This window comes from Protopterus annectens, chromosome 6.part0 (genome assembly GCF_019279795.1).
Source record: "Protopterus annectens isolate FY-2018-M chromosome 6.part0, PAN1.0, whole genome shotgun sequence".
Lineage (NCBI taxonomy): Eukaryota > Metazoa > Chordata > Ceratodontiformes > Protopteridae > Protopterus > Protopterus annectens.
The window spans coordinates 913,971,029-913,995,288 of NC_056737.1; the positions used below are offsets into that span (position 1 = coordinate 913,971,029).

At 37.8% G+C, this 24,260-nt stretch overlaps 1 protein-coding gene across 1 annotated transcript in view; it reads left to right on the forward strand.

Moving 5' to 3' along the window:
- LOC122804601 (cholesterol 24-hydroxylase-like) overlaps window positions 1–24,260 on the forward strand; it is a 730,604-nt gene that overhangs the window by 674,741 nt on the left and 31,603 nt on the right. The window contains exon 14 of the mRNA XM_044074564.1: window positions 22,209–22,275. Within this exon, the coding sequence (XP_043930499.1) occupies window positions 22,209–22,275 (67 nt within the window). The remainder of the gene's footprint in view (window positions 1–22,208; window positions 22,276–24,260) is intronic.

Below are 24,260 nucleotides of genomic sequence, written 5' to 3' on the forward strand. Positions count from 1 at the left end.
AGTCTCAGGCTATTAAGGTAGTCATTCCCATTAAAGAGTAGTTTAATTAAGTAAAATTCAAGGTTTACATAAAAGCCAAGAAGTGATAGTTTACAGAGTAGATAGCTATAACCCTGTGAGATATATCCCCCCCGTCCCCTTCATGCTTCACTTTTTCCAGTTGTCCCAGTGCCACCATCCATTGCTGGGTCTACTAGCTCCTCCATTCACCTCAGATTTTGTTTGGGTGAGCTGTTGGGGCCAGCAAAGATCTTAAGGCCATGCTGGTGGGTTGTGTTGACAACTGCTTCACCCGAGGGGAGAGTATTTTTTATGACTTACTCTCATACCTCACATCCTTTCTGTGCTCACCTACTTCCGTCCAAAGGATATGCCTCTCAGGAGCACCTTAAATGACTGTTATTCTCCCTGGGAGGGTCATACCTGTACTTCCCTGTTAGTACCTCAGATGCCTGAACTGTAAATCAAACACAAAAGACACAGAGTTATAACATGCCTTGACTTGAACCCACAGTCAAAACAGGAGGAGGGCTGGATATGATGTGCCTGGACTTATATATATATATATATATATATATATATACCCCTTCATACTAGAAGACATCCTCTCTAGGGTATCAGCAAACAACTAACTAGAAACCATCATACTTGGGGATTATAACATTTACTGGGCAACCATTAATACTTTATGTAGCACTCATTCTATGAATCTGTACAACTTTGCAAAACTTATTCAAGCCCCAGCCTGTTTTACCAAAACTTCACATTCTTTTTCAACTCTGGATTGGATCCTTAACAACCCACCCCAAAACATCTTCCAGTCTGGCACACTACCTGATAACATTAGTGACCAGCACTCCACTTATGCTACTATAAATTACAAAAAGTAGCCATCTGTTCCCAGCTGTAATACAAAAAATGTCAACATCTGACCCTAGATAAAGCAACAGAAACCTTTAACACAATTTTCTTAGATATTCTAAAAGCCCAAGCCCCCTAAGGATAAAACATGTTAAAATGAACCCTGCACCTTAGTTAACTCAGAACACAAAACTGATAAATAGGAAAAGACTGGAAGCAGTTGTACCATAAATGGTCACCTCTTTGAATACTACAGAACTCTATGGAATGAATTGAAAACCTTGGTAAAAAAGGCTAAAAAGTCAAATAAAACCATCTGTTTTACTGTACAAGATGACAATAAATCTAATCCAAAGACTTTCTAGCAAATGACCCCAGTTTAACCCTTTGGCCAGTGACTCTAATTCTAACATAGTCTACTCTTTTAACTCCCACTTCACCAACACAGCTGCTTTGTTTCTTCAATACAACCCCAGTAACCCATTTACTCAATTCCATTCCAATCCCAGTGACGCTACTGCTTTCTCACTACAACCTGTCTCAACCACAACCATCAAAAAACTTAATTCAGGAACTGTGTGCTGTGAAAAAGACAAATGGTTCACTTAAAAGTGTAACAAAGTACACTACACCAATGCAAATAAAAAATATAGTAAAACAAACCAAGGCAGAATGTAAAAACATAAATACCAAGTCTGATACAAAAAGTAAAATGTTTTATTGTGAGCGCTTTCACAGTTTAACCAATTACTTCATCAGACAAAATCTTGTGCCATCTGCCATTCTATTTAAGAGACTTTGCACCAATGAAAGCAATTTAATCATTAAACAATTAAAATCATGAAATAATCAGATCAGAGCCTCCCAACCTACTACAGACACACATATATATATATATATATATATATATATATATATATATATATATATATATATATATGGATCTACCTTACTAGACTGACATGTTAAAACAGCGAAAACGACTTCACCGACGCCAGAAGATCGAAAATGACTTCACCGATGCCAGAAGATCGACAAGGCAGAAGACCGACGGAGGAAGACACCGACGCTGAGAACACTGCGATGGGGAAAGGATGTGTAAGTATGCGGTAGTGACGGACGTTAGGGTGCGAGTAAGGTAAGTGTGCGATGTTGACGGTGTGTAGGGGTAGGGGTGGGATAAGTGAGTTAGGGTTAGGGCACGGGTTAGGTAAGGGTGCGAGTAAGGTAAGTGTGCGATGTTGGCGGTCTGTAGGGGTAGGGGTGGGATAAGTGAGTTAGGGTTAGGGTGTGGGTTAGGTGAGTGTGCGATAGTGACAGACCTTAGGGTAAGGGTTTGGGTTAGGGTTGTAGATAGTTGTGTATGTATGGGTTAGTGTTGGTTTGTAAGGATTTTGGTGTGCTTGTGTTGTGTGTGTGGGTTTTGGATAGGGGATTTGTTTTGTTTGTTGGTATGATGTGTCGGGTGTATGCGGTGTCATGTTTGTGCACTGTCGATCTTCTGGTGTCGGTGAAGTCATTTTCAATCTTCTGGCGTCAGTGAAGTCGTTTTCGCTGTTTTAACATGTCGATCTAGTAAGGTAGATCCATATATATATATATATATATATATATATATATATATATATATATATATATACACACACACACACACACACACACACATATATATATATACATATATACACACACACATATATATATATATATATATATATATATATATATATATATATATATATATATATATATATATATATATATATATATTCAGGCAACATAGATGATATGCTCAGAAAAACAAAAACAAAACGTATGAGTGTGCAAATAAAAGCACATATAAAAGATACCTCCATCTAAAAAACATATAAAAAATACAAAAAATATGTACATATATAAGAAGCACAATGTATGAAAATACATACAACTATTGTGATTCCTGACTCCTGAGGTTAAAAATGATGTAATATTTCAAGTAAGAGATCTCCGTATTTTATTTATGTATTGGTCTGGTTTTAAGGACTGGTTTAATACAGACCTTATCATTCAGGCCTCTGCCTTTTTTGGCTCTCATCCTAATAATCCATTTCAGTTCCACTGTTTCCACCTTATTTCTAATATCTCCTCCACGTTCATCAATTTGTATTACTTCCATTGCAGTGAACTTAAATGTATGCGCATCAGTCTGTTGTGAAACATGCTTAGCTAGCCAATAAAGGCAGAGGCCTCAGGAATGACAACAGCTGAATGTATTTTCATACATTATGCTTCTTATAGAGGTATATATTTTTTGTATTTTTTATATATTTTTAGATGCGTGTATCTTTTACATGTGTTTTTATTTGCACACTCATTTGTTTTTTTTGTTTTTCTGAGCATGTCATGTATTTTGCCTGAATATATATATATATATATATATATATATATATATATATGTGTGTGTGTGTGTGTGTGTGTGTGTGTGTGTGTGTGTGTAGTAGATTGGGAGGCTCTGATTTGATTATTTCATGATTTTAATTGTTTAATAATTAAAGTGTTTTCATTGGTGCAAAGTCTCTTAAATAGCATGGCAGATGACACAAGATTCTGTCTGATGAAGCAGTTGGTTAAACTGCAAAAGCGCTCACAATAAAACGTTTTTCTTTTTGTATCGGAGTTGGTATCTATGTGCTTACATTCTGCCTTGGTTTGGTTCACTATGTTTTTTATTTGTATCAAAAAACTTAGGTTTAAACCAACCATTTTAGAAGCTGACCATACCTCTCAAACTCTTACTGCAAGAAACCTGGATATAGCCTAAAATAATGAATAGACAAAGGTAAAAAATAGGCACAGATTTTAAATATTGCTGTTAGAAACTTAGAAAGTTGCTAGAATGACAGGATTTTTGTTAGCGTGCATTTTCTGAAGGATATGAAGTCTGGGATGCAAATGTATGTTATCATTTAGTGACTTTAATCTAAAGTGATTTGGCAAAAAAACACAAAATATTATTTGGAACAGACCAAAAATATGAGACAGAAATCTGGACATTCTACAAAAATCTGGTCATTTGAGAGGTATGCAGCTGACAATCTTCCAGCCAAATTCATTAAACTAGCAGCAGATACCCTAGCAGTGTCAGTCTCCATACTCATCAATAGGTCCATAACTGAATCTCGAGTTTGTAAAATCTGGAAGAAGAATTATAATTATATTTTCATAAAGCTGGCAAATATAATGATGTTAGAAGCTTCAGGTCAGTTGCCATAGCACCTCCATTATCAATGTTATTGGAAAGATATTCACTCACAGTTACTACTGCATCTTTTAGAACAAAACCTACTCTTTAGGTCCCAGCATGGTTTTTGCCCGAACCACAGCACAACCACTACCATAGTATCTTTTCATAATACCATCAAGCTACACTGTAACAGCAATCTTTTAGTTTCCGCAATCTTTCCTGATCTCTCAAAGGAATTGGACACAGTGTCTCATTCTAAACTAGTCCTTAACCTCACCACTCTCAACCTCTCTACTAGCATTATCAAATGATTCCATAGTTACCTAAGAAACAGAATACAATGTGTCAAGTGGCAAACAGCATAGTCTTCCTTCCTTTCTGTTAACACAGGTGTCCCTCAAGTTTCTATACTGAGCCCATTGCTGTTTACTATATTTTATATATATATATATATATATATATATATATATATATATATATATATATATATCTTGGAAAAAAGCTCTTTAATATCCAAACCTCTGAATTGCATGGTAAAATGTGAGGCTTCAGGTGTGGTTGAGAAGTTGAAGCCAAAGAGAAAATTGAAGAGATTATTCTGGGTGTGTCACTGCTTATAGTTGAAGCAATCATATTGGAGGTCTAGAAAACTGCAATTATATACTGGATGAATATGTGAAGAAACTGGATGGAGTGGATGGGTTTTATGTCAGCAAACTTGCAGATAATATGATGCCATTTTGCTTCAACAACAGCAACAAAAAACATGCTGCAAGTTATCAGTTTATAGATGTACATAGAGTATTGTTATTGATATGTCATAAACTGTTCAGTCTGGAGGACAAAGCATACAAAAGAAACTTGAGAAAGAATTGGGATACCTAAAGGAGATGAGGGACACATTCGGTGTGTGATGCTTATGATAGATAACAGTTGTTGTTGTTGTTGTTTGTCTTTCGGCTGGCTTTTCCCAGTTAGGGGTCGCAAGAGCGGAACTCTGGTCTGCTAATGATTGGCAGTAGATTTTTTTTACGAAATGCCGAGGTGCCAGTTCGATGCCCAACCTTCAATGAAGGCATGCCCATTTACACACGCATGTCTTTTGAACACTACCCAACCGCGGGGAGGACATGCAGACTCCACACAGAAGGCACTCCCAAGCCAAGCTGAGAATCGAACGGGAGAACCTCTTGCTGTGAGGTAACAATGCTACCGCTGTACCACCGTGAAAGCTTTATAGCAGAAAACAGTGATACAGACTTATGCAACTGCTTTAGAAAAGTACATTGGATATGCATGTATTATACCAATCCATTTTGAACTTTGGCATGAAAGAGCAGAAGTATCATTTAGTCACCAGGCAAGGAAATATAAAATGAAAGGAAGGAGTCATTTTGCTTGACCGTGTTTACTTCCAACAAGTATTTAATCAATTTGTTTTTAAAAGCAAATGAGGAAAAGGTGAAAATAGAGATTTACATGGAAATTACTATATCCTGTCATTGCTTAGAGTGTTTTCCAGCTGGTGTAATATTGTTTTCTGATCCAGAGAAAGTTTTGGGTAGAGCTTGCAGTTAAAAAACATTTTTCCTGTTTGTAGGATAATGAACTCAATGGCTGTACTGCACTTCTTTTTAACAGTTCAACAATTCCAGTAAAAAGACTCTATTAAGGGTGTGAGTATGTTATGGTTGGACTGTGATTCAATATACAAAATCACCAGTAAAAATTACAGTAGTGCAAGTAAATTTACCATACCAGAAGATGCTTGAATGATCCCTGCTACAGTAGCCTTAATTATATTGGTTATTTCTTGCATAGGACATAACAGCCATCCAGCTTCCAGGTCATGCTAAGTTGACTAAAAATGCAGGTTTTGGCTCCAAGCCCTTCAGAACTTTTATGCCAACAGAGAGTGGAAGGCTGAGACCTGAAAAGATAATGGTAGATACAGCAAAAAAATACATGTCCATACCCTGGCATAAAGAAAACACTTAAAAACAAGGAGTAGCTACTGTAGCAGTGATGTTTCAGAAATCTACTGTTATGGTAAGTTTATTTACAAAACTGTACTATGTTCATCGTATTGATCTCTGCTGCATTAGCCTTAGTTATGTGGGTAGATTATCCTAGCTTACTACATTTGGGATATGGAAGGAGAAGAGTCTAGGAACCCCTGGACAATGGCCCTTGCAAAGCCTGATCTAGAGGACTAGAAAACTACTTAACAGTTACCCTATACCGCTACTTTTGTAAAAAAAAAAAAAAAAAAAAAAAAAAAAAGTGTTTTTTATTGCTGTTTAATAAACTATGCTGGTGTATTCTGTCATTGTTAACCTTTTCTTATTGTATTTACTTTGTATTCCTATGAGATAATCTGTAATGTATATGTGCAATGTGTTCTATGTATTTGTATTTTTCTGGAGCTTTTCTCTCCAGGACTCCATTGAAAATGGGCTTCTTGTGGCCCAATGGACTATTCTGGTAAACAAACTGCAAATAGATAAATAAATAAATAAAATCAACTTATAGTGCTTTGTAAAAAATGTATAGTGGAACAAGCTGCTCCTTCTAGAATACTTCTAGAATCTAACCATTTTCAAAAAGCCATATATAAAATAGTTTTGTTGTGGTGAGTACTGTGATGCCCCTGCACTGGCGCAGTAATCAGTGAGCCTCTATCCTCCCCACTAGCACCAGTGAGGGACATACACAATGGGAGGATAACAAGTACACATATAGTAAAGTACAATTTCCCTTAGGAGCACACAGAGATTACAGTCAATCTGGGGCTGGTTTCTCCCTCTTTCTCCATATCCCCAATAAGACCCCCCCCCACTGGCCCAGCTATAGGGTTAAGATCTCAGCTGAGTGGCCAAGCTAAGACCTCCAGCACCCTCTTTATCCAACCAGTGCTTTGGTTCCCTGCTCAAGTAGCTGACCCACACACACACACTTTGAGATTTGATTTATATACAAACACACACATATACCTGGGGAAGGCTGGCACAGGTTTACTAGTATGCCCCCTTCTTCCCAGACCACAAAGTAGTTATCACTGCCACCAGCCAACTCTTTATCAGCTGCACTAAGGCCCTTACAAAGGGTGACCAATCCTACTGTGTAATGTCACTATTAATCCAAACAATAAGTGTGACCAAGACTAAGGCTATTTAGGAATGACCTGTACAGTGTCACCACATACATATGCCAGTACTCTAAGAGCTTAAATATATCAAAACAAACCAGCCACAAAGATTGGTTTAAATATATGTAATGATAAATAATAAAAGAACAAGATAATACTCAATCAACATAGTAACTACAGAGTTCAGAATCACAGGAAATATTTTAAAACAACATTGCAGGACAGTCTCAAATAAATACAGAAAACATCTAAACAAACATTTACTATATTCCTATCTATATCTAAAAGAAATCTCTTTTCCCTAAGTCTTACTTACAGACAACACTCAGGCAGAAGTGCTGATGAGTGGATGTTTCTAGGTCCAAGACAAGATACAAAATGCCGTGTCTCTCTCTCTCTCTCTCTCTGAGAGAGTTCTTAAATTAATATCAGATATTACTGCTGGGTTAGCCTGGATGACATCAATCTTTGTCACCTGCCTTCAGTTCTCAGGCTAACAGAAACTTAAATTTTAACATTTCTATGTGAAAATACATATCTCTCTGATGTTTTCTCAGAATTGAAAGTTGTAAAACAATTAAACACTTTTACATTTGAAACCTAGTCATTCTTTCTGTTTCAGAACAATAGGAAAACCTCCAGCTCTAGACACTGTGTCTGCTTACTGAGAGATAACACTGTCATAAAGCACTTTACTTTACAACTTATTTTCTTGAAGTTTTGCAAGTTAACTTTGTATGTTCCAGATTCTACTATTAAAACATACACATGCACAGGTATATAGTTTATATACATTTCTGTTCTTTTCCAGTAAGACACACTGTGGTTACATTCTTGCAGCTCAGTACATAACATACAGTTAAACACATACTTTTGCACCAGTAGTTCAACATACACATAAGTTATAGTTGCCTTACATTTGTAAGACAAGCGTATGAATCATATTAATATTCAGAAATGACAGACTATCCACAAAATTCCAGATATCTGGGCTGGCAGTGTCACAAGTATAACAAAAGGTAATAGCCTCAGACAACCATTTGGAAACAGTCTGTTTTGACATAGGTTGCCCCTTCTTCTTACCTTCACAAGAGATGAACGATTGATCCAAAGATCTGAAAGGTTTAGTTCTGTCAAGATAGCACCTAAGTTGTCTGTGAACATCCAATTTATGCAGTATCCTTTCTCCTGCATTTTTCAGTTCAGGAAATAAAATGGGGAGATGGATTGTTTGGTTTGAAGTAAACTGTGATACAGCTTCAGGCAGAAAAGGATAAGTTCTCAAAGAATCCCTATCTTTGTGGAAAATGAGGTAGGGTTGACTCACCATAAGAACTTACAACTCAGATACCCTTCTTGCAGATATCAGAGCAATTAGTAAAACTGCTTTTTATGTTAAGAACCTCAAGTCAGATAGGTTAGTTGGTATAAATGGAGCACATTTTACTTCTCTAGCACAATGTTAGGATCCCAAGGATTAGCCAACATTTTGACATGATAATTCATTGAAAGAGGAGAATCCATGGGCAGAGATACTGAAATGCTAATAAATGAACCTTGATTAAGTAGTAAGAAAGGCTATAGGATAGTAACTCGCACAAATATTGCAAAATCAGAGAACTACTATCCCTGAGCATCATCAACATCAACCTCTGTTTTCCAAATTTTCTACATGGGGTCAGGGTGTCATGTTAACTGTCGCCATCTCTCTCAATTCAATGCTACTCACCTGCCTTCTTTGACACTCATGCCTGACTGTCACAGATCTCTCACGCAATCCATCCACCTCTTTGCTGAATGTCTTTGCTTCCTCTTACCTCCTACCTGTCTGTCCCAAATCTTCTTCACCAGACTGTCTTCTGATTTTCTGCACGTGTGCCCAATCCACCATAATCTTCTGTCTTTGATCTTTTCTGCAATCGGAGCTAATCTCAGTCTGCCCTGAAAAGGTGCTGGTTATGCTGTTGGCAACAACTAGAAAGACTTTTCCATTTATTAATATATGATTTTCTAGTAGCAGCCTTTCTTGCCTCCATAATTATCTCTTGCATGCCCTCAGTAAATAGATGCCTAAAAGGGAATTCAGACCCTATCATCCAGGCAGTCAACTGAAGTTAGCTGGGATCGGGGTGTATCAAACACCCCCATTTTTATATGATTAGATGTGGTCTGGCCATTTCCAAAAGATGGGAGAACCACTGTTGCCTGGGCAAGAAGGGAGTCACTGCAATGATCTTGGATGATTCCTTTTAAATCTTCAGAAGTACCCTGGATATCAGTGGAAAGGGTGAAAAGGGTGGAAAAGCATGTAAGAGTATTTCTGTCCAAGGAACAGAAAAGTTGTCTGACTTCCAGGCCTTCTTGAATGGAGTTCTGGAGTTGAATCTTGCCAGCTGATTGTTCAGAGAGAAGAAGAATATGTCTACTTGAGGAACTCTCCAAATCTTGTAAGATCCCCTGATCTAGTTGCCATTTATGATGGTATGCAATTGTCTTGCTCAGCTTGCCTGCCACACAGTTTTGCTCAGACAGAATGTAGAAAGGCTGTAGAGTGAGATTCTGCTGTGAAGCTATATCCCAAGCTAACATGGCTAGTCTGCAAAGAGGTATGACCTGGTTCCCCCTTGCTTTTTTGCTGTACTAAAATACTGTGGTATTATCTGTAACAATTTGAAGAGGTACCAGGTACCAAAGATGATTCAGTGAGTTAAATGCCTTAAGTAAGTATTTCTTTTATATTTGAGCTCTTGCATCTTGGCATTGTGACCCACACACTCTGCACTTGTATCCCTCCTGAAACTGCTCTCCTAGCAAAGTCTGAGGTACTTATGGTGACTGACTGCTTTGGAACAGGAACAGGGAAGGAAAGACCTGGATTTAAGGATATTTGTTGTCTTCTTTTAATGTGGCAGCACCATCCAGGGTAGTGTGCAAAGCACAATGCCCATCAAATCAGACAGGTTTTGTCCAAAACACTTGCCTTGCTCAGTGAAAACAAATTACTAAGCATGCAATACATATATATATATATATATATATATATATATATATATATGTGTGTGTGTGTGTGTGTGTGTGTGTGTGTGTGTGTGTGTATATATATATATATGGTTTTCATTGGTTGGTTTATAAATTCTCATTTAAACCTGGGGAAAACAACCCCCCCAAACTTTATTATCCAGCTTCTCTCCTTTTTATTAAGTCATGCCAACCCATTTTATTGGCCCTATCTCCTACAATTCTATCAGGAATGGTAAATCTGAACAGTGCTGCAGGATGTTTAAGGGAGTGTTTATTTAAGGCATTAGAAAGCATTTTATTTCTAATGTTACTCATATATTCAGAAATATGGATATGTAAGGGTGTTAGAAAAATGCATAATAGCAATGTGCATGCTTAGTACATTAAAGGCTTAAAAGGGTTAATACATTTATTCTGTTCATACTGCATGAATCTGCACAGCTATTAGAAACTTAATAAAAGACACTTTATTCTGCTTATGCAATGAAAATATGTGCAGCTACTGGAAACTTAATAAGAGACATTCTATTTCTGCTTATGCCATGAGAAAATGTGCAGCTGCTAGAAGTCTTGATAAAGAAAACAATAGATGTTTGAAAGCTTAAACCATAGTCAGCACTACTTGTACCAAAGCTAGAAATGTACCTTGAATCTAGACAAAATGTATCGCATGTATTAGAACTGTACAATGGAAGAATTGAAGAGACAAGATGGGCTAAAATAAGCCCAAGGCCAGGTTGTTTTTCTCAAATGTTTATGCAAGACAGCAATAATCTGACCATGTCAGCAATAAGCCTGGTAACATTTTCTGTGTAACATACAGAAAGCTGTGTCCAACTACGTCAGCAGTAGATTAGTAACATTTTCTATGTGACATAAAGAGAACTGTATAAGAATAACATACTGACCACAAGAAAGTCAGACAGACCTTGTACCTACATGCTTTGTCTCCTTGCTGCAAGTAATAAAGGGTGCCTTGCTTGAACCTAACGTGTATTGATCTTTGAAGTTTTTCCTTTTACAAAGGGGCATGAAGTTTGGCCAATATAAAAGGCAGAACAAGAACAGGTTGCTAAATATATCAGCCAATCACTACTACAATTACCTAAGAACCTAATATCATACACCGTAACCGTATTCTTGCTGGTAAATTGTTTGGACTTCAAAACAAATTTTCAAGATGTACAGTGGCCACAGGGCACACAACCTATCATCCTTGTACCAGTTAATATAATCTGATGACCATTCAGTTGTGAATGCACCCCATGTTTTTACTGACCGAAGCAAGAACCCAATGTTTGGCCCCCATGATAGGAAAACAAACATCTAGGTGTAAGTATTTCTGACAATGTATTGTTTGCACGGAAAATACTCCAGTGTTGGTCAATAATGTCTCTAAGTATGTTAATATTCTGCCCCAAAATAGTGACAAACCTCATAGTTGCATTATCCTTAGGATATTTCTCCTTGTAATCTAATAACAAAGATCTGCGTTGTTTAGATGTCCAGTCACTGGCCAAAGCAATGCTGTCATGTTTATAACCCCTTCTTATAAACCATATGCAGTCCTCTAACTAAAGCCAGCAAGTCTACCTCATACCAAATTAAATATGTTAATACATCATCAGAAGGGAACTCTTAAACTCTTCAGACCCCTACCCTATAACCATGCAAACAAGACTGTCTAATCCAAGCTGCTGATGGCTCAAGGTACACCAAAGCAGGGATAGCAGTCACTCCTGTCTAGTACCTCCATTGTAACAAAAAGAAAGAAAGATAAGACTGCATAAATCTTCTGATCCCTTGTAAATAGCCATAATTAAATCATAAGTTCCTGACAGCAGATGGGTTTTTCTATCCATCCCAGCCAAAGACAAATTCTAGCTGCTTTTAAGTTTCTACCCCTACCTCTTTATCAGAAATATTTATTTTAATAGTGTTTTTGGCTACTGATGCCCCCCCCTTTGCATTTTTACTTGGAGTATATTCAGGAGTGGATATTCTTAAAAGGGTGTCAGGCTCCTGTCCCCAGTTTTATTAGGGATATATATATATATATATATATATATATATATATATATATATATATATATATATATATATATACTGATCACAGGTTATCTAACTGGGTTCCCTCTCCTCATAATTTCTATAGTAAATAGTATAATTTCTATAGTGCATTAAAATGAAGGACATATTGGCCAGTTATGACACTAAGTGTTAAACTGTTCACCAAAGCTAGAAGATGTAAAACTTTACCCAACAGAGTTTAAATTTCTATATGTGCTATAGGACACTGTTTTTTTGCTCACATCAGCACATAATACCTTCCAACTTCCTCTTGTCATTTATGTCTGCAGACATATGGTTCTATTATAAGTGTGACCATGCTATCAGATCAGCATCTAATTATTCCTTCAGTTTCTTTCCCATCCACTAATATGGAACATTTGGCTAACTTAATAACTTCATAGAGACAATATGCTGATTCTACTAGTCTAACAGTTGCTTTATCATATTCTATTAGTATATTTTTTATTACCACCATGTTTGTAGAAACTCACATTTTTAAGTACAGCATTAGTATTACTAGTTAAACAATTTTAGCATTGTGCTCACTCTTCCCACATCTAAAACATGCTATTTCATTTTATAGGTTCATAGGTTCATAGGTTTATACTAGGCTATCTGCCCTAATGCATTTATAAGCCTAGCCCAAATTTTTGTGGCTTACGCCACCCCTTATATGAAAAAATACTGTGCCCATTAGTTTGTTGTGCCTCTGTCCAGCAGTGACACAGAGATGATTCCCGGGATAAACCTACAATCTCCCATCCACAGGTCAAGATTTCTCTTGAACAGAGCCAGCGAGGTGCTCTGCCTCACATGGACCGGGATTTTATTCCACAGCATAGGGTGTCTCTGAGTGATAAATCTATCCCTCCAGCACGTCCTATTTATATCCGTGCTAAGGTTTAAGTCGCTTGCTCTAGTGGTTTTGGTGGATTTGGATTTTTTGAGGTGGAGCATGTCCATTAATTCTGGGTTGGACATGGCCTTGTATGTCAGGCACATGTCACCTCTGAGCAGACGGTATGCGACTGAATAGAGCTGGAGTTTCTTCAATCTGGCAGCATATGACAGATTTTGGAGTCCCTTTATCCTTTTGGTGAGGAACTTTTGGGGTCTCTCCAATTGCTGCAGATGTCGGGTGAGATACATCCCGAATGGGGCATTGTACTCGATCATCGGTCTGATAAGTGAAGAGTACAGGGGAACAATGACCTCACTAGATCTGGATGTGAATCCCTTCATGTTCAGGTGGGCAATGTAGAAGGTCTTTCTAACCACTTTAGCAACGTGAGTGTCAAAAGAAAGGCCACTGTCAACCTGGGTCCCCAGGTCCCTGATAACCTCCTCTGTGCTTAGTGGATTGCCACCTATATGGTAGCTTGGGGTTACCTTGTTTTTCCCAAAGTGTATGACTATACATTTTTTGGCGTTTAACTTCAGGCCATGGCTCTGGCATCAGCTATCTGTTTCCGTGAGTCCCTTCTGAAGGATATCCATGTCCGATGCACTTTCCACTATGGCGCCCAGTTTGCAGTCGTCTGCAAACTTTGTCAGCCAAAGTCCTCCCATGTTGGCCTGTACTTCTGAGAAGTAGATGCCGAACAATAGGGGGCCAAGGACCGAGCCCTGTGGGACACCACTTGTGACCGGCTTGGAGTCTGACATAGCGCCAGCAACTCTAACCCTGTGGGTTCTGTCCTTAAGCCAGTTTGCAACCCATCTTGTGACATATGGGTTTACATTTAAGCTGGTAAGTTTTTCTACAATACCCGAGTGGGGTATTGTGTCGAAAGCCTTTACAAGGTCAAGGTAGGCTGTATGGACTGCCTTTCCCTCATCAATGGCCTTGGTGACTGTTTCGAAGAAGTCAACCAAGTTCAAAAGGCATGATCTTCCCTTGACGAAGCCAAACTGGGTCGGGTCCGATGTCTGCAAGTCCCCTATATCTTTGTTTATGAGCTCCATTATGATCCTCTCCATAGCTTTGCAGACTAGACTTGTTAAGCTTATGGGGCGGTAATTACCATGGTCCGTAGAGGCACCGCCTTTGTGGAGTGGGACCACAGTTGACGTACGCCACTCCTTGGGCATGTATCCTGTGGTAAGGCTGAGATTAAACAGCTGCCTTATGTGCGGGTTTAATTCCTCATTTAGCTCGTGTAGCACACAGCCGGGGACACCATCCGGTCCCATTGATGCTGTGTTTTTAGCTTTAGAGAGAGCAGCTTTCACCTGTGCATTTGAGATGTCTGGGAGGCTACACTCCGCTGGGATAGTTATCTCTCCTTTAGGAGGGGAGAGGGGGGTGAAGTTTGCACTGAACCTGTCTGCCAGTATGTTGGCAATGTCTGTGGGTTCAGTGATTTTTGTATCATTTTGGACTAATTCTGAGCATATCTGGGAGTTTCCACCCAGGTTCCTAACATAGCTGAAAAAGGCCTTATGATTGTCCTTTGAATCCATGGCAATTTTTCTCTCAAAATTGGCCTTAGTTGATTTTATTAGTGCTCGTATTTTTTTACTAATAATGATAAGGGGTGACTTCCCTTTTATGGATTTTGTTCTATCATGTAATAGCTTTCTCCTCTTATTGTAAAGTTTGTTAATGGCTGGTGTCCACCAGACTGGACGTTTGCCCTTTGTGGAAAGAGTCTTGGTTTTATTTGTGATTGCCTGATCCATGCAGTCCTGGAGGTGTTCATAGAAGGCATTTGTAAGGGCTTCCGCAGCTTGGGTTGTGGTTTCCACTGGCTCAGGGGCCTTGAAGGATACCACACCAGTCTTGAGTAGTGTGAAGTTTGCTTTAGAGAAGTTCTTCACTGTGGTCTTTTTTGTTTGGGGTGGGTGCGGGATGTGGATTTCCAGTGAGATTAGTTTATGATCAGATCTCGCCAATGAGGGATATACTTCCGGTGTGGAGCATTTTTTGTGTAATTACAGACATCTGTATAGTCTTCGTTACAGGCTTACCTTGTTCAGTTTTAAACAATGCTTCATTAGCTAGTAACCTTTCAGTTAATGCAAGTAGTTTATTAGTTCTCTTAGTGTCAAATATGAAGCTCATACAGGTAAATTATTTGACAGTACCATTTTAAATGTATCAACTTTCTAAAATGTCTATCATTTTACTTTTACTGTTCAGTTTGACAGTTTTAGTGATGGTCTCAGGTAATTGTATTGCTTTATCCATCCTCTCATCCTCCTATTCATCAAGGTTGTAAAATTTCCCAGTCTCTCTTTTATTTATGAGTATATCTCTCTCATTTATTTCTTTGAAGTTCAGTAATTATTCCCATGATGCAGGTTTCTTTTTTGACCAATAATATTCTGAGCACTAAACATCTGTGCAGGAACTGAAACTTTTCTTCACTCACCATGTGGTTGGCAACCATTATCACATATTTTGGTGAAATTAGTTATTTACTGTCTTTCTTTTCAGTTGCTTGTTCATTGTCTTCATGGAGGTTGTACCACAATACACATTCTTCACAATTGTGGAAAAAGAATAACCACTACTGATTTAAGCTGTCTAGCACTGATGACTGTGAACAATCAGGTGATGTCTGATCTTTGCTGAACAATTGCTAGAAGTCCAACGCATTCACATTTTTGATAGTTTACAATATGTAATGTTGTCATGAAGCAAAATGTGAACATTTGGAATACAGTTGTAGTGCCACAGTAGAAAACTGTTTTAAAAATGTAGTGTGTCTTTTTATTTCTTATTTGTGGCTGTTGTATGTTTTTGTCATCATGACAAGATATGATCATCAGACTGTGTTGATTTGCCAAGGATGGTCTGCACATGCCCCCTCTATGATATTGAATATTGAATAAAATATTGCCGTCTCCCACAGTGCCTTTTTTAGGCAATGCCAAACTGACAAACCTTCAGATATAGCAAAACCAACCTGAGGGAATCTAAATGTGTTAATGCTTAATGCCAGGAGCCTAAGACAGAAACTCTACTACCTCCAAGTCTCTCTCACTCTGGAGAATGCAGACATCTATGCAGTTACTGAGACATGGTTTAAAGTCAATGAGAACACCCTGGCCGTACATGGCTACAATGCATTCCACCCATTTAGGCCAATTACTACTCAGGCAGAGACTAAAGGTGGAGGTGTCTCAATCTATATCAGCAACAAACTCAACTCAAGACTAGTCAAACAGGACAACATGCTTGATCTTCTCCATGTCCAAACTTCCATAGGTAAAGTCCCTTATCATATCCATGCAAGCTAGAGGTCACCCTCTATGACCCAAGAACCTATAACCCATATTTAGTCTCAGTGGAGGCACTCATTAGTCAACCCAGTACTATTTCATGGGTGACTTTGCCTTGCTATAAACTGGAATACCTACCTGACCCCAAACTTACAGGCCCAAGGATTTCTGGACTTTGTAAACACAAATACCTTGGACCAGATTGACCATATGCCCATCAGGGGTACACATAGTGGATCTTGTACTCACAAACATTGGAGAATGCTGCATTCTCAACACCTATGAATCTGTAGTGCAATGTTCTCTTCAGTAAGGTCAGTCCATAAAGCTGTCTCCTTCATAATAAAAATCAGTTCTGTTACTGTAGCAAACCAATAATGTTTAAGAACTATTGTAGGGTATACTTCCTATTACTAGCTGAAAACCTGGCAAAATTGTAAGCACCCAAACCCAGCGAACAAAGCTGCCTATGCAGAATTGTTCACAGAAACCCTGTACAACCATGTTAACTATGCATACAGACAGAAGTGCCAACCAGAAATAAGCCCAGAACAAACTCAAAAACAAATCACACTGCTGGAATCCAAACATTAACAGTAACAGATTGTACAACAAAAATAAAAAAGTCATAGCCAAGATGAGGAAGTGCTGTGCCCAACTGGAAAATAAATCACTCTCATTAATTTAAACAAACAAGCAAACAAGCAACTTAAAAGGCAAATTAAGTCTTTCAAAGTCAATTCTGAGGTGGAGATAGCCTCCTAGGCCAAGGACAGTCGCATACCCTTCTTTAGCTATGTCAGAAACCTCAAAGGTAGCACACAACAATGTGCAGGGCCGATTATAAATGGAGCTACCTACATGGTGCTAGAAGATATAGCAAATCTGCTGTCCAAAAAATTAATCTCCAGTTTTAATCTCATCTCTCTCCTGTCTGCCATCCAGAAAATATCATCGAACACAACCCCTCCAAATATCACTAGGTACCAGATCCTAAGTACAAACTCTAAGGTCAAGAACATTGCATAAATGATGGGGCCCAATAATATCCTAGGATAAATTCTAAATAGCCTGAAACATGACATATCAGGACCATTGCAATCACTGTTTATCTATAGCTTCCATACAGGGTTTGTGCCATGTGAATGGTGAATTGTAACAGTCATCCTTCTTCAGAAGGGTGGGCCATCAGTGAACCCCAGGAATTACACATTCATAATTCTGAATGGTCCCATATGCAAAACCATGGAATTAATCATCATGAAAATTATTAATAATGACATAGGAAACCTTAAGATATTGGATTTAGTCCAGTTTGGTTTCAAGAAGGTTATCAAGGCAATGGATGAGGGCAAAATGGTGCATACATCCTACCTTAAGCTGGCTAATGCATTTGATACAATACACTACTTGGGCATTGAAAAAAGCTCACAGAAATGGGAATAAACCCTTATGTTACACTCTGTATTTCCAGATGTCTCTCAAATAGGGCCTTGAAAGTTAGAACACGGGAGGCCACCTCCACAAAGAGGCCAGTCACTAGTGGAGTACCTCAGGGCTCTGTGCTGCGTCTCCTCATTTTTGGCATCTATGTCCTGTAAGTCAAGTCTAATGTCAAGGGCCTCTGGCTGGCCAAGTTTGCCAGTTGTTGCAAATTAGGAGCACTCTTGGAATCCGCCCAAGACACCAGTATCCTATACGAAAGACTGACACAGAAAATGATTGGTGCCAAAGCCAAACAAGGCCTAATAGTACACTTTGGGAATTTGGCCACTCTAGGAAAGTACTTCATTGATCGCACATCCCTAAGAGTAAACCTAGCAGTCAGAGAATTGGCGAAGTATGTATATATTGACCTGTCTTTCAACATGTGTCAAGGGTAGTAAGGAAAATCATTCTGTGTAGCTCAATTTATATGTATGAGTGTAACATCTAGGTCCAAAGAAGTCCTCGTTCCACTGTAGTTAGCTCTCATCAGACCCATCATTGAGTGCAATGCCTTCTTTGGTATGTACCTTACCAGGCAAATACAACAACTGGAATGACCACAATGGTTCTTCCCAAAAGAATACAGGGCATAAACAACATATCCTATATAAGATCACCTCAAAGCCCTATCCAATCCCTATACTATTGATTCATACAGAATGTTGAGAGGTGATCTATGCTTGGCATACAGGGCATCATTGGATCTGACTCTGATGCACATTTTGCATACCTGCAAAATGAATAGCACTAGAGCTAGTCAATCTGTAGACTTAAACTTTGCTTGTGACATAAATAGGACATGTTGGAATGACAGCTATGTCTCTAAGAGAATTCCTTTTCTCAGGAATGGGTTTTCTATCCATTTGAAGCAGAGCTCTTCTCTAATCCTATTCAAGTGCAAATTTTACGAGCCGATAGGAAATCTGAAATTCACCCCAAGTTTAGTACCTATGTCTCTAATGGGCAAAGGCTGCCTGCAGGTCTTGCCCTAACCTGCATATACATGATTAGAATAACACCTAAGGCACAATGACTTGCAGGTTGCACTTGAGATGCTTGACAAGGTTTATAAAGGCTAGCACAAAAACCTGCAGGGTACATTTGGTTTGGCTAAGCTTATAAGGCCCAGTTGTTGTTAGCCTGATATTCACCTAAAAACCTATTGAGCTTTGCTTAATCTGTAATGTGTGTTTTTCCTATTGCCTGACAATGGGAGACCTTTTCCCTGTAAAAGTAAAAATCAGAGTAAAGTAAAAAAAAATGTGTGAACCCATATAATTGAAATGTAAACTGTAACTTTTTAATTCTCATGTGTCAGGAAGCTAGCAGGTCATAAAATGCAATTATAATGTACTTCAAAGAGTTAGCTGGCCAGATACAAACAGTTAATTAAGGGCAAAGTTAATAGATATATGGGAATTTTTTTTTATTTTCTATTGTCATTTGTGATGTTTGAAAAGGCTTATGAAATAAGTCCATGTTCTTGAGAAACTGTCCCAATTAGATGTAAGTATCTGGTTGTGGAAAAATTATTTAATCGTTTTTTTTTTTTTTGGTGGAAACAGAGCTGATCGTCCGAAATGTGTATATTTAGAGCTGTAAACATAGTCAGACTTAAGATTTTTGGGGAGTTCTTGATACATCTATATAAGTATTATCTGCCATTTATATGAGAGGATTAAAGCCTCAAACTATTAATGATCTGTTTCCTGTAACCATGGGTATGGTGTTTGATTCCTTTGACCTTTATTTGCCTGCTGTGTGATTCTGGAGTCACTTAAGCAGGCAGTGATCCAAAGTCATCTCTGAAATGAGATGCTTCTCTCCAGGGGGCTTACTCAATTAACATATATATAACATGATAACAATTATGTTGCTTTTGAATTCTGCCTGGAATAACTTTTTTAACTTAGAATAATTAGGTCCGATATTTATTGAGTAAGATACAGTATTTATCTAGTTGTAGATCAGATTACTTTTTTAAATATTCTGACTGCAGAAGTGTGTTATTTTTATATTCTATGTCCATAGTTTTGAATGTGGATCAGTACTGTTTTGAGTTCTTTGTTGTCTAAGTAAAGTTATATGTATTCACATTTAAAATCTTGTTTCTAAAATGTATTATTTATTTATATATTATTATCTGAGTAAACTGTATTATTTATTGCTTTTGGTTGTCAAGGTTGAAGTATGAGTATCTGTACCCATTTAGCAAGATTGCTTGAACATACTACAGTACAGTGAGATGTATTTGGCTAAATCATGCATTGTCAGATAACTGGTATGTGGTAGAGAATTCTTCTGGGAATTGTATGAGCGTGTGTGTGTGTGTGTGTGTGTGTGTGTGTGTGTGTGTGTGTGTGTGTGTGTGTGTGTGTGTGTGTGTGTGTGTGTGTGTGTGTGTGTGTGTGTGTGTGTGTATGTGTGTGTATATATGAAACTATTTGTTTTGAAAACAGTTCCTATAGGTAAGGGGATGGGGAGAAAATCTTCAAGAATACCATGTCTTGCAATCTGAAAAGGGAGACAACAGTGGAAAACAAATAAACATCTCACAAAGGAAAAGATTACTAATTAGTACAAAAGATTTACATAGATTAATACCATGTGATCTAAAAGCAAATTCACAAAAATGACAGTACTAACTTTTAGCTAACAACTGTTAATCTGTTACTAAACTGCAGATACTCTGAATACTATTGTAACATTCAGCAGAAGCTGCTAGAATCTGTAGCATATATGGTATAATGCAATAATAGCTGAGAATGCATTACTATTTGTTTACCCTATATGAAAACCTATGTAATGCCATTTCTAGCAAATGTGCTGCATCGGGTTATATAATGACATTAGCATAGTGAAGGTACAAATAAAGAAAGAGAGTGAGAGAGAGAGAGAGAGAGAAGCTTCTTGTTGCATAAGACAGAATGCACTGTATCTACAGAGCAGATGCATGGGAGCTCTTAAGTGTGTACCAACTTCTGATTTATGTAATGCATTGTCATCATCCAGCTCTGTTAGCTAAACAACATGAGCAGTTTTGACAGAATATTCTTCTCAGTCTGCTTTTACATATATAGAAATTAGATATTACATACATTACAAAATTATCTTAGTAGTTGGTATGTCATGCCAGTAACACATTTCTCAGGGAGTGTGTCAAATTGACAAAGTTAGTTTGACCAAATGTTAAGTATTTGAATACTGCTCACCAAAACTGAATTTGCAAATAGTGGAATTTGCCTCTTTCTACATTGCAGTGCGACCTTGGAGTTGATGTATACAAGTCCGGAGAGTATGGGGTGTCCCCCCACATGCAGGGTACAGGATGGCTTGCTCTCCAGCAAAAAAAAAAAAGTAATACGAGTTATTTACCTTCATTGAAACTACCTTTGGCAAGTCAACATGAATCTGATTCCCATTGGGTATCACCTGTTTCATTTATCTAATTGTTTTAACAACTGCTGCCATTGAAAATGTTACTACTGGTTTTGTTTATTTATATTAGTGAAACATAAATAAGGAAGTCCCACTGAGGCCAAGTTTTCTTTTTATTTATTTATTTTTTTGTGCAGCAGCAACATTACGAAGTTGTGTGACAGATATACAGTCTTGGAGTATGAATGGTGAAAGTGATTTTATTCAAATGCAAACTTTGCAGTTCTGTTGCTTTAGGGTTGCAGATGGCATATAAGGCCAAGTAATAGCAAGGTCACATGATAAACAATGATGTTATCTCCTTTAAAATAATGTGATTGCTTGGATATAACTGTAAAAGGATTAGACAGGAAAATAGCATTCAGCTACATATAAGTTAGTGCTTTTATAAGAAACCTGGTACACCAGCAGTAAAACGATGTGTTGTCTTTTTGCACAATAAGAAAACTAAAAAAAAACAGGACTAGCAGTGAAACAGACAATGGAGACATCAGTTCTACACAGAAGTGCATATATAAATATTCAGTTATGTGACTATTGTAACAAACAACCTGCCTTTCTGTGTGAATTTTATTAATTTACCTTCTTTAGAATATAAATTATTGACAAACATCATTGTTGCCATAATTCTGCTATGTATTTTGAGAAGTATAACAAACCTGAAAATAACCTTACTGTTAACCTATTTCAGTGGTGCCATTTCTCATTAGTCATAATTCTGTTTTACAGGCCATATTATTGCTACATTCCTTTCTCTTTGGGACCACGTTCATGTATTGGACAAGCATTCTCACAGGTAAAACATGGTTGTTAGCTGTTAAAAAGTAAATATTAAAATATTAATACTATACTGTATACCGTTTGCAAAGTATCATAATACATAAACTAACCATAGCACATCTTCGAGAGGTACTACAGCAGCAAACCTTTACCATTTGGCCTAAACCACAATGTAAAAGAGAGTTTTATGGGTAACAATGTACCTGAGGAGACTTCCTAACTCCAGTGACACAATTATTACATGGGCAACACGATAGCTCTGGGATTCCATACTGACATCTTATCACTATCTAGGTGCAGTTTTGCATGTTCTCTGCATGCCCATGTTTTTTGCAGATACTTCTGTTTTCTGTAACGACCCTTAAACAAGCTCATTGATTGGTAGTCTAAAATATGTGTGTGTGTGTGTGTGTGTGTGTGTGTGTGTGTGTGTGTGTGTGTGTGTGTGTGTATGTGTATGCACATATCTCTCTCTCTCTCTCTGTTTCTCTCCACACACATATATATATATATATATATAGAGTCACTTTGCTTTGTTAACAAATGAATACCTAAAATATAGTAAAAGTGCAAAAAATACATGACATCAGCCTTGACTATATTAGAAATCATAGTCAGCCATCAATGTTTTCCTTGTCAGAGGTCATGTTTTACAAAGAAAGACAAGTATGAAATACTCTGTTACCGGCAAAAGATCTGGGCTTAAACATAAATGTTTGCATAACTGCATACTACACTGAAGGTTTTTGCAGCATTTAATAATTAGTAAGACTTTAAAACTTTAAGTAGTTATTGTGCACAACGTATTTCAGAAGTTGAGGAGGTAAGTGAACCCCAACATAAAGAAAGCCTTGCAGAACCACAAAGGTAAATTCTGCCCTGTGCCTTGAGGTGGTACTCTAAAACTGTGTTCTAGGCAGCCATAGTTCAGCCACAGTGACATATCTTTGAAGTGCAATAAAAGGCTATTGTAGCACGTCTCCTCCTTTACTATAACAGGCCTGAGTTCAACTGGAAGCTAATGGACACGATGGCCAGTTCATTCAGGGGAAAGGTTCTGAATTTTAGTACCACTTGTTTGCCTTCCAGGTGGAGACCAGAGGGTCCACTAGAGAGTGGACCAACACAATATGTTTGCTGACAGGTTTATGCATGTGCACATATTCATGTGTGTGGGGGGTGGGGTGGAATTTGAGAACATGTGTGTGTGTTTAATTATAAATTCTCTTCAGCCTTCGCACATTGCATGTCTGCACATACAAAGGAAACAATAGGATATTATAACCTACTTCCAGAGCATGCTGGGATGTGGACCACAGAACAAAGCTTTCTCCTTACCCGATGAAGAGAGAAGGACAGAATATCATGAGAGGGATGAATATGGGACAAAATCAGGCAAGAGTTCAGTGACAAGAAGAACAAAAGAATTGGAGCCCCAAAACACCAACTTTTAATAATCCAGAAATTATCAATATTCAGACAGCAAAACTTTTAACTCCAGCTCTTTCTCAATGCATAATCATAAACTATACTTCCACAGATGTTTAGATAACAGTCATGTGTTAATAATTAACAAAGCAAATTGCAGCTTGAATTAAAATTAATAAATGCAAATACATACAAAAATACATATTTTTCTCAAAATTGTATACTGTTGGTCTGTCTTTCCTGCTAAACATAAGTGAAATTACAGTGCTGAGTGCAAGTAACATTAAAATTAAAGTACTGAGTGCAAATAACACAGTGCTGAGTGCAGATTTTAGGCCCTTACATTCAACTTACCTCTGGTGTGGTGTCTTGAGTCAATCAGGGTATTCCCTGTAACCACTCCTACTGCCTTCTCTCTTCCCCCACCCCCTCTTTCCTCAAACAGGTTAAACTGCTACAATTCAGTACAGGCATCATTTTCAAATCTAGGTGCTTAGGATTTCCCTCTCTCTTCCCCCCTTGGCTGACCTGGTGTGACTCAGAGTAAGTTTCTTCATTGTATGGATTTTTTGT